Consider the following 16546-nt stretch of genomic DNA (forward strand, 5'->3'; position numbering starts at 1 on the left):
GAGCATCCCCACCAAGAATAGGTGTGTTCTGCTGCTGGGTTGTAGGAAGCATTGGATATCTACCTGACAGAAGGTAGATATGTTTCTGCCCAGGCTGACAGAAACATGGGCACCTAAAAACATGAAGCCAGAGAGAATATGAGGTTTGCATGGCTGAGATCAAATGAGTCAGCTACAGTCTGGCAATGCAACACAGGCAATTCTTACTTCCTGTGAGAAGAGAGAGCTCTGTACATAAGATTTCTGGGTCTGTCAGTTCTGTCCTGCTCTGAAGGACAGGGATATTTCCATTGTAATGCAAAAGCTTTTTTTTTTTTTTAATAGGATATAGCTAAAAATGCACATATAAAACTATAAAGACTTGAGAACAGCATTTACAAGAATAAGAAGTTTGAGAAGTTTTTTTGACCAAGGTCATGCTAAGATATTTTCAATCATCCATCCTGCACAAAAGGCAAAGGACTTTTATTCAGAAAAATACAGTCTGGAAAGTTAAAACTGGAAATTAATTCAGCCAAATATTGTGCTACGACAACAAACTGGTATGAACATAAGGTGGTTTCTGGTCTTAAGTCCAGCAATCACTCCCCTGGCAAATGCTGTGGCAGAGGCTGTTGATATGAAACTATGAACAGGCATACATTCACTTGTTCAAAGAAGGTGGACACAAGCTGGTGTTTTCCACTAATTTCTTTCTCAGGCAAGGAAAAGTTCTCTATTCACTTAATTAACAGTCCAGTGTGATATTATGAACCAGGACTTCTCTAAGCCATCTTCCTTTCTTCATTATATTTCAGTTCCTGGAATGATGCAGGAGAAAGCTCAAGAATTCAGAAGTACAGCAGCCTTGGAGTCAGGACCTGGATTGTAGCTTTTCTATGGATAGATAGGACCTTGTGAGCACACAGCAAATGGATGGGCCAGGTTTCAGTTATAGCTTGTCTTGGATGCTGGTAGATGATTGTTTGGCTCAAACACTTTGCCTGGGTATAAAAGCTGGGGCCAAGACATGTGGCCATGTAGAAAAAAGGGTCAATATATTGCATACAGATGAAGGCAGTTGTCCCTCTGACAGACTACTTCCTGAACAAACAAATGTCACATGGATCAAGTCCATTCCTGTCTGGCTGTAGGCCAAATCAATTTCAAGTCCCAGACTGCTCCAAGCATACAGGTACTTTATACATGACCACAAGCTAAGCCAGCAGCTGCTTAGAGGGTGACCACAGAGCAGGATGTGTCAGAGGAATAGCTGTACACAGCCCACAGAACTTAACCTGCTCCAGGTTTCAGATGCCCGTTTTGGAGTGGATCCAGTTTCGATAGTAAGTCACTCGTGTGTATACTCCTGGTTTATTTGGCTTGCCACATTCATCTCCCCAGCTCACTATTCCCACAAGATACCAGATTCCTCTGGAATTCACATGCACCAGTGGCCCACCAGAGTCACCCTAAGGAGAAAATGTCAACAGACAGAAAAAAAGTAAACAGCCATGAACTCAAATTCTCAAATTCTTCTGTTACAATTGGCAGGTATTTTTCTGTAGACCTCAGCTATAATTCAAGTTTCACACAGTTTACTGACAAGACAGAGGCTCACAGCCTATGTCTCATTCACACCCTCACATCTGCATTCTCTCACTTGTGCATTGTATATAAACTTCATGCAAACTGAAGTGCAGCTCCAAAAAACTCATGCAAACTGAAGTGCATGACCCTTGAAGCTCTTAATTTGTATCTATCAAGATATTGAAACTCACAAACTTAAGATTGCCCAAAGTACATTTTATTTCTAGAAAACATCACCTTCCACCCCACCTATTTCCTTTTTGCTAATACAAATAAAGAGACTTACCTGGCAAGCATCCACCTGCCCATCCAAGTATCCAGCACACAACATTCCAGCTGTTATCGCTCCGCCGTACACTTGTCTCCTATTACAAACTGCAGTACTTATAATTCTCACTTCTGCTTGTCGAAGCTGATTAACACCGTTGCCTAGAAGGAGAAGTGGCATTAGAATTTGCAGACAAGGTAAGCAAAATAAAAAACTCAATGATTAGGAGTAGCCAATTTTTCCTGCCATCACAGGCAATTAAGGGAGCTACCCAGAAAATGTCTCAGGATTAAGAAAGTTAATACCTTCCACTGCCAAAGTCCTTTGCTTGTTCCCAAACATAACTCCTATCCATCTTTAATCATCACCAGATGCTCTTTAGCATAATGGACAAATGGAATTTTGTACATATTTCAGTGCTGCATTCAGCTGTAGGCTACATGGCATGTCCTTGCTATCATTGAAAAGACCCATTTGGTTAACTGCAGCATAGCTTTGGGCAATCTCTACACATCCCAAGGGTCTCCCATGAAACACAACCTATATAAGTCAGTGACTCTCACAAGCAGATTTATAGTCCCATCCTCTCTAACCTCAACAACACAGACTAATTTGAAAGAAGCTTACTCAAATCACTGGATGAGGCCTCACTTATGACCAAAGAGAGAAAAACTGATGAAAATTGTCATGGTGCATCTGCAAAAAATCTGAATAGCAAAAGAACCGTGTCAGAGCTAAACCCAGAGGGGCTGGAGAACCAAATGTATTCAACCAGTGCTGTGTGTACAGTAACTAAGAAAAGCTGCTCTTAAATCCTGTAAGACTAACCTTCAGGATCTTCCCCCCATTTCTGATCCACTGACCAAGCCAGAAAAAAAAGCAGTCAACTAAGTCCAAAGGTATCTCACTAGGACACGCACCCATTAAACACCAAGTCTAAGGAACTCAAAATAAAAAAAAAAAAACATAAAACTAACATCAGTCTTCTCAGACACATGTGTGACAGGGCACAGGGAGGCAAGAGACACTCACCATCATTCTCCAAAGCTCCCCAGCCAGTGACAAAACAGGAAGCGTTGTCTGGGAAAACGTGAGATGCTTCAGGAAGGCAGACACTGTGCACATCACTTGTGAACTCAATAGGAGAGGCAAGTTCCACAACAGCCACGTCATATTCATGATCAAAGAGAACGTCACTGTATCTCTCGTGAACAATAATTTTCCGGACTAATTTTTTCTGTTTTGGAGGTCTCAGCAGAATTCCAAAGCTGGCAGTCCACCTCCGAGGATCTCTTACTCTGTGAGATGTTTGAGGTTATGCCAGAGCCACACAAAACAACATACCTAAGGGAGCTTAGGTCTCCATTTAAGCATCAAAAAGCAATGTGACCAGGTTTGCCAAAGGGGAAGAGTAAAACTTCATTATCTTTCAGCAGATAAAGATATTAGAGGGTCACAAAAGGTCAGAGCACCCAATAGTCCTAAGGCCTGTAGGATCAGAGAGGTGCTGATGACTTACCCTCTAAAGCAGTGGGCAGCAGTCACCAGCCAGGTGTTACTGATGATTGATGCCCCACAGCGATGGGTCCCATCGAGCTGAATGCTCGCCTGCCATGGCCATTCTCCCTCCCGTGCACGCTGCCCACCAGTTATTCTTTCCACTCCTGTGAAGGAGAATGCCTGTCTTCGTAATCCACAGCCTGTCAGAGAAAAGGCAGCTCTGCTTTAGCTGATTGAAGGCCCTCAAGGCTGCAGGCACAGGTGTAACAGGGCAGGAGTCTCCAGCAAGAGACAGCCTTCACTAAAGCAGGGAAGCCAAGTGCCATGGTCACAAGTGTCTCAGGATACATGCAGGGTAAACAAAGACGTTTGGTAGAGGAGTCAGTACTTTTTCATTAAGCCAGTTTTCAGACACACGAGCCCATATGAATTCCCATGGGACCTGAAGGCTGTGTATCTGAGACACTGAAAAAAAGGGAGTTTTTCAGGTCACCTACAGATTAGCCTTGGCAGCAGCAACAAAAAAATAGTGTCCTCTTCACAACAATTGACTTACAGCCACTGTGCCAACAATCAGGTATTACCCAGCTGAAAAAAGTTAGATTCAAACCAGTTAATTCTCGTAGGCGATTTGAAGAGGCAAAGCTAACATGCAAAGTCTTCAAGAGCATGCAGTGGACTGATGGAGAGCCCTGGGAGGTACTTACACTGTCTCCCAGTTTCCAGAGGAGCTCTAAGACCTCAAGGGGAAGCACAACAGGAGGACTGAGAACTTACCACTCTCCAAGGCCATGCCACTGCCTTGCTCTGAGTGTGGACAGCTCTTCTGCCTCTCCCACCCTCTGCTCTTTCCTTAAAGTTTAGGTCAAATCTGACAGACATCTATTGCCAAACCTTTCTTCAGGGAGGAGGGGGATGGAGGGAAAAAATGTTCTTTGAAGGATTCCAGCAAGAATCATGGCCCACAGCAAAACTGTAGTCCTTCTGCAAACTTGCTAACAGCAGCTCACTACATGCCCCTACTTCCAAAAATCAACATTAAAGCAAGTGCTTCCCACCACCAAGCCAGAATGCTTGATTCTACAAATGTATAGAGCCAGCAAGACTGCAAGGAAATGAGCTGAAGTCTCCCCTTGCTCATGCACTGTCTACTGTTCTAATATCTGCAACAAATTTTATTTTTAACTTGTATCAAGAAAGTATAAGGATTTTGTAAGCACAGGTCCTCCAGCACTATGTCCACTATGTCTCTGGACCTTTACTATAAAGTATTTGTACTTACAGTTGTTTAAAAGGTTATCTCCCTTTTCCTTGTTCAACTCTGGAATGAAAAGCAAAGACCACAGTAAGTTTATCACATATGCTATGTGATCCAGCCCAGCCTCCCTCCCTGTACCCAGGATACAAAAATTAAATGGCTTGCATTGCTGCCTGGAGTGACAGTACAAGAAGTAGTAATTTGCTGTGTTGGAGAAATTTAGTTAAGCCTCTGTTCCTCACAGAAAGGCCACAGGATGCACATTTCTTGCCTTAGTTCAGATCTAACAAAAGCAGCAGATGACTGCAAGTGGGTCCAAGTTACATCTACATATACAATGTGCACAGCCACCAGCAAATGCCTACAGGCCTTTGTTCAGGTTTAGTGTGGCAAGGTGGTCAGATGAGTCTTCACAAGTCCTCAGTGCTGGGATTGTCTGAAGGTAAACTGCAACATTTCTAATTTCTTTCCTACAAAAAAAACCCTCTGTCAGAGTCAGACAGCAATCCACAACAGATTCATGGGAAAGGATTACTGCCCACTGATCCTCAGGATCTTGTTACAGACACTTGCTACAGAAATCTGTCAAATGACAAAGGAAATGGCAGAGGATAGAGAAGGGAACTACCTCAGCCCTGCAATTTTAATAGCTTGAGGACTCTGCATTTCAGTGCCTGGTTATAAAGGTTCTTATTCAATTTACTGTATGTCTTAAAGTGTTTGTGAACCCATGGTCACAAAGTTGGACCTTTTTTGATGAATTGAGGGAGACTATCTCATTCAACGCAACCAGGTCACACAGGGAAAGTCTCTGATGCATGGAGAAGAGCTCACACTGATAAATCAGCACCAATATGTTTTAGTTCTTTCCATGTTCTGTTTTCCAACTTCCCATGCTGTCAGCCTAACAGACAATTTTGAGAAGGCAAAAAAAGAAAACAAGAATAGCCCATATTTGCACACTAAGGTGAAATTCATTATGCTGAGAACAGCAAAATGTGAGGAAGAAATTCCAAGCTGAAAACACAAACCTAAGGCACTTGCCTGTGAGTTTAATGGTAGACTGGTCAACATTCAGGAAAGTCGAGGTTGCTTTCAGCCTTCTGAGTAACACACGGTTGACTTGACCCCGGGTCGTTGCTTCACTGTCAGCAGAGGGAAATTTAAATACCAGAACAACAGATGCAAGCACTCCAACAGGATCTGGGCTACAAACCAACAAAAACAAATGGTGTAGTTCTCTTTGCCTACTAATGCTCCTGGTTCTGCTTTGTACTGCCTGCCTTCTTTATATGAGAACAGGTCTGGTCTGCACAGATGTCCAGAACAAATAGTGTGTCTGTGCTCAAGTAAAGGAAAATGATGACATGTCAGCAGGGAGCAAAAGTTTCTTGCTATGACAGTGATCAGAGGGAATTTTCTGGGAACAGTTAGGGAAACGGTATTCAATCTGCAGAAGTATAAAGCCAAACTTCTCTTCTTTGCTGACCTCTAAGGGTAACTGAGTCCTCAGTGTTATGAACACTAGAGGACAGCAACAACCAGACAAGTCACCCTACTAGTGTAACCCAAGCAACCAGGAATGCTCCATATGGTCAACAGGTAGGAAGAAAATTTATTTAGCGCATCTCTGCTTATTCCTGGCCTTTACATTACTTACTTTAGACTGACCACGTGGGACCTGATGTATCTTTTACTTAGAAAGGACCCTCTGAATACTTGAGATATCTGTTAAAAGAAAAGAGTGTGTTAAAATACACCTGCAATGAGTACATGCTTTTACAAGATAACATGTGTTTCTCATGAGCCTCTGAAACACATGAAAATGCCTTCAGATCACCTCTACAGCAAAGCTACCACTAAATTTCCATCAGGGAATGCAAATCCAAAATAAACACTGAGTTGGCTGATTTCACTATCCATTCTGCTCTGTGCCTGCCAGTTCCACCACAGGGCTTGTGGAGCAGACACCTGTGCTTACCATCTGCATGTGCAAAGTCAGCTATGCATCTTTAACCCACAGCAGCAAGGTGTGTAAGGTAAGGCCAGCCATGTAGGGATGAGGCATGATCACCTCTGACTCTATTTTCAATTACACATTTGCAGAACTCTTCAGCATAGGTCAGGTATAAGCAGAGAAGCTTTTAGTTTACCATGGTTTCGATATGTTCACTGATGTTCCTGAACTCCTCTGTAGTTTGCCTTTCATACTGAGGATTATAGTCGACATTGGTGATTAGGAAAGATGCATTATAATATCTGTCTTGATCTACAGTGGAGAAAAAGAAGGAAAGGTAGCTGATCATCTTTAGTACAATTCAAAGATGCACAATATCTCACAGGACACGGCACAAGCAAGGGTTTCTGGCCTGTGAAATTACAGCTTTAGCAGCACTTTGGTAAAAGGGGGTTCTGGACCATCCTGTTGGTCCATGGACCATCCCAAGGAGCTCCAAATTACACCCACTACAACATTGCCCTGGGGTCCATCTTCTTGTTGGCCTAAGGTGAACATAGCACAAGACAAAGGAGCTCTTCTGACTCAGTCACATTCACTCCTCCCCAGCTGCACTCTGTCCTATTCCTGCCCCTCTGAGAGGCATGTGGGGCAGAGCTGTATACATCTGTTCAGTGGTTGGGTTAATTTAAAAATTGGTCTCTTGAGTGTATGGCAGAGAGGGGTCCTGCAACACAGAGCTGGCAAAAAGCAAAGCTGAGCTGTAGCTCTGCCACTGCTCCTTCTGGTGTCCTAGTGTAAGCCACAGCCTCATTGGCTCTTGGTGAGCTGAGATGGCCACATGATTCATTCCATTCATGGAATGCAGAAAAGCATTTCAAAAATCTCACACTGCTACCTCAGAGACTGGGAATGGAATGACTCAACTTAATTCATGAGGCAAGCGACTGGGAATGGAATTAATTGTCTTCAAGTCATAAGCCAAGATGGTTGAACTTGGTGATCTTAAAGATCTTTTCCAATTTTAATGATTCTATGATCTCCTACTGAAACTGGGCTCTTGGCAACCAGAACTGAGTTCTGAGGTCTGAAAAGCCTAAAGCTCTGCCCTGTCTCTTTCTGGAATATTCCCAGCTGAAGGGGCCAGGTTGAGTTTCTGCAAAAACCCCATTCAAGATTAAGCTTACTATGCATAGCCTGAGTACTAGACACTCCTCTGGTTTATACAAAAGACTCTAATCCTTTGGTCAGTCAGTGGAGACACTGGATACCAGTGGAAAAACCAGGGCAAGAAACAAAAGGAGTGTTAAAACTGAAATCCCTGCTTCAAGTAAAGCACATTTCAAGTATTCTTACAGGTCTTTAGATCAATCTAGCTCTCAAATAGCATTTTGAAAGTTCTCATGTGAGATTTATACCAGAGGAAAATTGCATGCCTAAATCATCAGGCAGGACCACAGTAGCAAGTGAAACACAACAGATTCCTGAAAGCTTGTCACAACAAAGTAGCAGGGCACTTACCATGGCACAAAAGAAATGTAATCAAGCCAATGATGAGAGCTAAGGCTACTATCACTGACACAACAATGACTGCGATCTTCCATGGCTCCAAGCGCCTTACTGCTCTGTCCATCTGGATCACTGCCTGCATTGAAGAAAGCAATATGGAGAAATTCAACTCCAGTACAAAGACAATAGTTCATCCAGAATCTAATCATATCTGGCACAGCTTAGCTCAGCTGAAAAACCCTACAGAATGAGGTAGGTTGGGAAGGACCTCTGGACTCCGAGGGCCTGACAAATTAAAGTCGGTTGCTCCAGACCTAGTCCAGTCAAGTTTTTAGTATCTCCAAGGAGAAAGGTAACTGAGTCTTCTCAAGATCTCTGGTCCAGTCACTGCCCATCCTCATGGCAAAAGCTTTTCCTTTATATTTAGTCAGAGTTTCCTGTCTAACTTTGCCTCTGTTGCCTCACATACACACCGAGAAAAAGTTGTGCAGGAAATGCTATTAGAGACAATTTGACTTCAAGAAATACTACACAGATTTCAGGTGCAGCCAACTGCCCACACAGGTACTCAAACTGAACATAAATGTAATAATTCATGACTGATGAAATAACCTCTGCCCCAAGGATACTCTAGGCAACCAGAGATGCCACATAATACATAGCTTTGGTTATATTTAGTGAGTAGTTACAATTGTTGAGTCCCTACAGGGTTTGGGGCTTACTGCTCCAAAGCCACACATATGTTGAGAGCAACCACATCCTGTCTCCTGCCAGACAATCTATAGAGAAAGAGGTACTTGTGTGTAAACATGACATGGCAACAATATCCAGTAGTAACTCTGAAAGCCAAGAGCAGACCTGTAAAATGGTAGAGAACTTGACTCACACATGGACAGAGGCACAGAAGACTTTTTCCTACACTTATGTCCTCCAGTGCAGCATTAAGCAACAGAACATTAGGAAAAATGCATTTTTGTGCATGTCCTCAGTAGCTTTATTGTAGGATGATGCAAAACCTTATGCACAATTATTAAAGATCCCAAATAATTCCACAGCACACCATGTGCTAATCGTCATGCCACATATTGAGTCCCTGCAACATGGTCTACATTAGTACATGGTATCAGAAAAACACCTGAGATAATCTCTCAGATATCCTGGAGAGACAAATGGCAGCAGCCAGCCCTCAGGAGGAAGACTGGCTGGCTACTCACCATGCTGCTTTACATCCCCTGATCCATGCTGGTATTGCTGAGAACCAGACATACTAAACACTGTTTTCCCCTTCTCAGGTCTGTGACACAGCATCTCTGAGCAAAATCTGAGAAGATGCAGGCAGGAAGAGGAAAAAAGGCAGAGAAAATAAGTGTTTGCAGGTTTTCTGATGACAAGGTGGAAAAGAAGAAATCACAGTGAAAGCAGAGCAGGTTAACAGCAGGGGCTCCATCTCAGGAAATGTGCTGAGTGGGCAGATGAGCAGTAAAGATGAGGGTCTGCTGCACAAATCCAAGACAGCAAAAGGCAGTGAAGTGGTGAGAGAGGGGGATGGTATTATACCCTCTGCTCTGATGGGAAGAAAACCAAGTAAAGCCACAAGGAAGAAATGGCAAGAAAAACAAATAGGAAAGAAAAAGAAAAAAAAAACAACACCCCCCAGACTCCCCAGATAGCACTACAGAGGAAGGAGATGAGAGATCTGCAGGCAGCAAGGGTGTATTCAGCAAGAGACAGGGAAGTTGGGAGAAACTTAAAGTTTAATCTCCTCATATAACATCTTGGTTTTGGCTAGTGAGAGCACTAGCCAAATGGGCAAATTTTTTACCCATTCAAAGAGGTGGCATACTGGAAAGAAAATGTTAAAATAGAGAAGCTTCTGTCAGCATCACAACAGCAGGTAGTCACAAGCAGCAGCTTAGTGTTACCATAATATACAGGACAGGTGACCAAGATCAAGTCTTCTGCTTCAGAGTCACATGGCATGGAGAAAGACAGTACCTCTCCTTCTGTTGCTCCTACTTTACTGGGGCAAGTTCTGCTCTTGCAATGCACAGCCCAAGTTTTCTCCCACCAGACTGGCTCAGTTTCCTGATGTCAAGGCTGTAGGGCAGTTGACAGGAGTTGGAAAACCCAGGCTGGCCAAGATTACTCCTTTGCAAACTACAAGTTGCAATAAGCACATAAATAACACCCACCAGAACTCACCTGGCTTCACTGAGGCTTTGACTTCTCACTGTCTAGACCTGCACTGTATATACTGTCCATCAGCTCTGAGAGTTCAGCAGAAAAAGAGATTCAGATAAAAACCTAAAACCAGTGGAACTGTTCTGCCTCAGTTTCTTCAATCTGCTGCAGCCTTCCACGGAACACTCCCATACCCATCTCACAGCATTTCCCAGTCCCAGGGAATTGCAATATACCTCATGGGCAGTCAATTATTACTCTTGAGGGCAAGCCTCTTGGCTAATCAGAATAGCCCACTATGGCAACATGCCTCTGGCACTCCTCAGTAGCCACATCTCATGCTTGAAAGAGGCAGCTTTTGCATTTCACTTTGCCCTCCTCACTGGAGAGCTTGTGCTTCCAGCCTGAGCCCCTCCCATCCATCTCAATCAGACTGGTTCCCTGTCCTGCAGCTGTCCCCACTCCAAGGGCTTCCACTTGAATGGCAATAGGAGCACCACCCCTCCACTGCTCTTGGCACATAGAACACACAGCACAGCCCTGGCAGTGTATGGCTGACTCTGCAGACATTGAGGCAACTGTGCTCTTGGATTGTAACCGCTGCATTTTGTGAACTGTATCCAGACAGATTTCCTCAAAACATGGCTTTATGCCAAAGCTGCAAAATTTAAGATTAAAAAAACTGAGCATCTCCTTGCCTGTGAGACTCATGCTCTCACAGGCAGCACTGTCCTTCCAGCCATCTGTCTCTATTTCCTTTTTGTGCAAATACCAGCTACAGCCACAAACACTGGCAGCACAGATCCCTTTCTCCTCCAATATTTCAGAACTGCTTGTTCTCCACAAGTCACACAGACTTGCAAAGGGAAACAGAAACCTTAGGAAGTGCTGTAGTGCTGAGGGAAATGTAAACATGGGAGATAAGGAATAGAACCCTACACCACTTCTGATACTGATTTCACTTAACTTGTTTTTTAAGAAAAAGCTTTAAAGCATTCATATCATAGAATGGTTTGTGTTGGAATGGACTCAAAATCATCTAGTTCCAGCACCCTGCCAAGGGCAGGAACACTTTGCACTTGACGAGGCTGCTCAGAGCCCCATCCAGTGTGGCCATGAACACTTCCAGCCAGGGATGGGGCATCCACAACTTTTCTGGGAAACCTGTTCAAGTGCCCCACCAGCTTCACAGTGAAGAATTTCTTCACAGTATCTTCCAGGAGTGTCCTCTTCTCCAGGCTGAACAGCCACAATTCTCTCAAGTCTCTCTTCACAGGAGAGCTGTTCCAGTCCTCTGATGATCTTCACAACCCTTCTCTGGCCTTGCTCCAAAAGGTCTGTGTCCTTCCTATGTTCAGCTTATTCAGAGCTGCATGCGTACTCCAGTACTCTGCAAGAGCAGAGTAGAATGACCTCCCCTCAAACTGCTGGCCAGTTCTTTTGATGCAGCCTAGCTCACAGTTGGCTTTCTGGGCTGTGAGTGCACATTGCTGGGCCCTGTTGAGCTTTTCAAGCAGCCACAAACACCCACGAGGTGTCAACCTATATCCACATACAGGTAATTAATTTGTATATTGGATATACAAATTAAAGTGGAAATATCTCTTCAAGACCAAAACAGTTTCCTCCCTTTAGCAGGATGGTTTTGTCTTCCATCTTGCTAAGTAACAGAATAGGAAAAAAACCAAAATACTTTTGCAATGAAAGCAGCAAGACTCATCAATTCCCACAGTGTACAGTTACCAGTATCCTTCAACTGTAATGTCTGTGTGCAGGACCCAGCTCAGTAGCCCCCATGTTTTGCTGTTTGGTTTTCTTTCTATTTTATCTCACAACTAGGCATGCCTAGCTTTGCTGAGACAGAGGCTAGGATGGTTACTGTGAGACAGTTCAGGTTATATCCACTCAATACTTTCATTATGCATACACATAACACCTCCAAACAGCTCTTCACTCCCCTAGCCTTTTTTGCTTTGGTGCCACAGAGGGCAGGACTACCAGAATAACCACCTTGACAGGGATTCCTGTGCTTGGGACATCCTGCTCCATAGTTATATAATTTAGCGGCAGGTGGATCCCCCTGTTTAGGAATTAGAGGTCTTCTCTGCACTCTAGTAACCAAGCAAATTCTGCTGCACCCAGCAACACTCAATGGCCAGAGAAACACTGATCCTCTGCAGTGCTGAGGAAGGCCTCCCACCATGGATACATCCTTTCCTTCTTCCTGTAGCAAAGAGACATTGCTTAACAGATCTGCGTTCTCCTCAGAAGACCCCAAATACCACAGCTGTCTGTGTGATGCCTTCTAGAGTCTGGTGTTTCACACAGCCTCACATTTCTTGTTTCCTTATATCACAGGCTTTGACTTTTTTTACTGCCCAAACTCCACTAAGCTACAAATTAACTCTTAACAGGGCGGACAGGAATTCAGCATTCACCCTCTAGCATGAATGAGATAACTCAAATTCCACAGGAGCAGAGATCAGACCCAGACACCACTGGGAGCTCTCAAAGGCCAAGTCCTTTCGGCTCTTAAAAATACATCTTTGAGGTCTATATCTGGCAGCTTTCAGTCTGCAGTGAATTAGTGAGAAGTTTCAAACCCAAGATCCTTTAGTTCAGTACAGACCTGCTTATCTTGGCAATACTATCGCGAACATTAAACCTCCTCCAGCAATCCGTGTTCTCATTTAAAATATGCGTCATTCCCAGGGGGCCCAAGATAATCCCTGAAGACAGCAGCATCTCTCAAGTTCATAGCACAGCTAATTCAGGTTGGGAAGAGCAAATTATTAAATCTCCTAGCTTACACACCTTGGCTCTGAGACAAAGACTGTGATCCCTAAAAAGTTATTCTGTACTGAAAAAAAACTCCAAATGAATTATTTTGAAAATAAATATATTTTAATATAATTAAGTATTTAAAATGCACTAAAGTTGTGTTTAGAAAGAGATATATTAAATCAAACCACAATACAAGATATTTTAATAAGCGAAATACAGTAAGAAATAAAAGTAACATTAATAGTTATTGACATATTATGAAGAAGAGTTATACCAAAATTTTACAGAGCTAAAATTGGTCTTCCTTGTGAAACCAATGAGAAAGCACATAGGATTTCAGGTTGGACTTCTGATCAACCCCAGATGAATTCTTTACCTTTGAATTTGGAACATTTACCCAAAAGTGAAAGACAAGCACAATACACAGGTGACAAGCTGGTTTTCCTCTAAACCTGTACCAAACTTCCTAAAAGGTTACTATATTCATTCACAATGCAAGTGATGCAAGTTCAGCTCCCACCTCTGCCTGACAGGCTTTGATTCACTATATTGAGATTATCCATCTTTTCTGATTGATAACACACCTTACTGTGTGTCATCAAAAGCTTCAGCAAGAGCAATACCAGCAAACTGATCAGAATGCATCTGTTCAGACAAGAAAAGAAAGAGTAACTTTATCATGTGGCCTCAGTCACCGAATTTCTGGATAAGCAGGGAACAGCCACCCTGTTCTGCTTTACAGATCTGCCCTTGGTATTTTTTGACTTCTTAAGCTAAAACTTCATAGCATCCCCAACTAGATTTGCTCTTAGATTAATTCAAACCATGTTTTCTTGTACCAGCTCTTTACTGAAAGTGTTTTGCCACGTTCCACAGAGAAAAAAACATGCAACCTCTTCTATGTGATCTACTGCGGTCTTCCTTCATTTTTTTTGTTGGTTTTTTTTATACCCCTGATAATCCAGTATTCTCAGAAGAGCCAGTGGCAGAGTTTGGGTGGCACATCTGATGGGGAGGGTCTCTCCACTTTTATAGTCACGACCAGTTTTCCCAGCTGATAGATTCAGGTACATGCCTACAATCATTCTTCCTAGAAATACGACTTTTCACAAGACAACTGAACAGACTAATCTGCTGGCCTGGTGAGCATGATTTAAAAATCCAGACTAGGTCCCTGGAAGTTTCCACCTTGGCAGGGTGGTTGGGAATGGCAGCAAATGGGATACATCTGGCTTACTCTAGGAGGCCTACAGAAAAAGCACAGGGCCACAAAGCAAGACTTGCTAATTTCACTCCCACCTTTACCACAAGCAACCACACGAACCTTGCGCTTCTCCTGTGCTCTTGTGGCATACTCAGGACACGCACTTCTAAAAGAATGGGACAACAACCTCAGCTGCTTTGAGAACTGAAGCAGAAGAAGCTGGTGCCTGCCTAAGTACTGCCAGACCCTTGTTTGGATGAGGTCAGTTACCTACCAGCCTCAATTGCTCAATGTTTGATATCTCCTAAAGCATTCTGATACAATGAAAGACTTCCAAACATTGAAGGTATCTGCTGAGGGAAATGAAGTGTGCGTTTTTCTATGCGTCATACTAAATCAGCTTGATCTCCCCACACCCTTGAACAGCCCACAAAAACAGTAGGTGCTGCATGCCACCCCTCTGCAGTCAGATAAGGCATCAGTAATGTATTTGCCACTTACTAATTGAGCTCCTCCCCTTAACCATCCAATTTTACCAAGGTCTTGCTGCTTCCCCAGAGCACACTTCAGCTGGGTAAAGACAACTGCTCCAAACACAGCTCCTGTCATTTGCTTCAAGATTTAAGGGTAGGATTCAGTCTTTGGGATGTCTTAACTGAGAGCTTCCCATCAACTATATCCATGATGCCAAAATGCTGCTCATACAGGCTTCCCTGGTTATCCGATCACCTCTGCAATCAGCATGAAAGGTTTGCTATTCCTTACTCTCTCATCCACTTTGCACACAACTGTTTGGAAGTTTTGAACTCTTTATTTGTTGGGATAGAGGTAGCCTCCTATACCACTACAACAGTCTGTAGGATGTAACTGTAATGCCAAGGACTGAAATATCCTTTATCACTTATCTGTCTTTCTACAGCTGACTACCACAGCCAACCTCTTGAGACTCTCATGTTCTGAAACAAGTTTTAGCAGAAGTAGGAGGACTACTCACTACATAAAGACTTAAATTTGCATGAATACTGAGAGATCATCTCAGTGTAAAGAAAATGTTAAGTGCATGGCCACCAACTGCAATCAGTTTAGGATAAATTTCTGTAACTTTAACATTTTTACCTCTCAGATTTCCCCTTCCAGGAGGGTTGGTCATAAACAACATAGACAAATATCTTGCTCTGTTAGTTTGGCAGTCGCAGATGATAGCAGTAGACCTCTGCTTTCCAGCCCTCAAAAATAGCTCTGCCTGCCTCCTTTTGTTCTTCTTTCATTTCTTGAAATCTACTCCAAAAACAAGATACCACACAAGCAGGTACAGTCTCTCTGGGTTTTCAGTTTGATTTTCGTTCCAACGCAGGGTGGGTGAAATGGTCAGGTGCCAGATTTGGTGTGTTTCCAAGCTGATTCTGCACAGAGTAACACTTCACTGGCTGCACACCAAAGCCCATTAAAACAATCAAAAGCACAAGAAGCTACTTTTACCAACTGTCCTCCACTCATCCTCTCATCCAGCAGTTGTGTCTACAACACATTCTAACTGTGCTAGCACAAATGGTAGGTAAGTCAGCGCACTGTGAGATGACTCTCACCTGCCCTCCACATAGGCCACCTTGATTTGCCATACTGTGCTGTAGATGAGCTGGAGAATTCTCAGAAAACATGCATTTTGGGTGAGGAGAAAGGCTGAAATATCAGAAGAATTACTGATGCATGAAAGGCAGATCAAAACAGAAGCAAGCTCAGCACTAGTGCCACTCTCCCCACACCCTCAGTCAAAGCTCTAACTGCCCTATAAATCTACACACAATGTAGCCGTGCTGCCTAAAATACCAAGAAGCAAGCCAGAAGCTCATGGCACTCACCTCTGTGTACCACTAAGAGTCAGAAAGAAGTCTTCTCTCTGGGAAGAGCTCTCTCCACTGTCCTGAGCACCACAACACACTGTGCAGCATCTCAGCATAGACTTGAGGCTTTATCTCCTGAATTAAGAAAGAAAGGAGTCATAGGCAAGTCAGAACAAACAAGTCCAGCAAGTCTCAGTGACAGAGGCTTACCCAGTAGCATGATTCCTCCCCTAAAACAATAACAATACACTTCTTTCATCACACCTTTCATCCAGGAATCCTGAAGCCTTTTCAGAGCATTAGCTACACCCTGCAACACCCCAAATCAGAAGAGCCATGAAAATTTTGCAAGGACGCAGAGCTTATTTCCTTCTTTGGTATAATTAAGAACAAATCAGAAATTGTGGGAAGGATCAATGCAGAAAATTTGCATGTTCAAGAGACAACGTTCAGCCCTAGGTCAGGTATGGAACTG

The 16546-nt window shown here is 43.3% G+C and overlaps 1 protein-coding gene across 1 annotated transcript; it reads right to left on the reverse strand.

Moving 5' to 3' along the window:
* Positions 1-427: 427 nt before the first annotated feature.
* On the reverse strand, positions 428-16200 carry TMPRSS11E (transmembrane serine protease 11E). Its single transcript, XM_077176591.1, has 10 exons — positions 16086-16200; positions 8074-8193; positions 6749-6864; positions 6256-6323; positions 5640-5803; positions 4620-4658; positions 3357-3537; positions 2870-3135; positions 1856-1998; positions 428-1451 (listed from the first exon to the last, which is right to left on the reverse strand). Coding segments are annotated over exons 1-10 (1260 nt in total). The 5' UTR covers positions 16087-16200; the 3' UTR covers positions 428-1289.
* Positions 16201-16546: the final 346 nt, after the last annotated feature.

This window comes from Agelaius phoeniceus, chromosome 4 (genome assembly GCF_051311805.1).
Source record: "Agelaius phoeniceus isolate bAgePho1 chromosome 4, bAgePho1.hap1, whole genome shotgun sequence".
In the NCBI taxonomy this organism is placed as follows: domain Eukaryota; kingdom Metazoa; phylum Chordata; class Aves; order Passeriformes; family Icteridae; genus Agelaius; species Agelaius phoeniceus.

Bases quoted from the DNA above. Each gene is read 5' to 3' on its own strand.
- TMPRSS11E (XM_077176591.1), bottom strand. The intron at 6,865-8,073 runs GTAAGTGCCCTG...TCTCCACTGTAG, and splicing joins TACATTTCTTTTGTGCCATG to ATCAAGACAGATATTATAAT. The intron at 6,324-6,748 runs GTAAACTAAAAG...TTCTTTTAACAG, and splicing joins GTGAACATATCGAAACCATG to ATATCTCAAGTATTCAGAGG.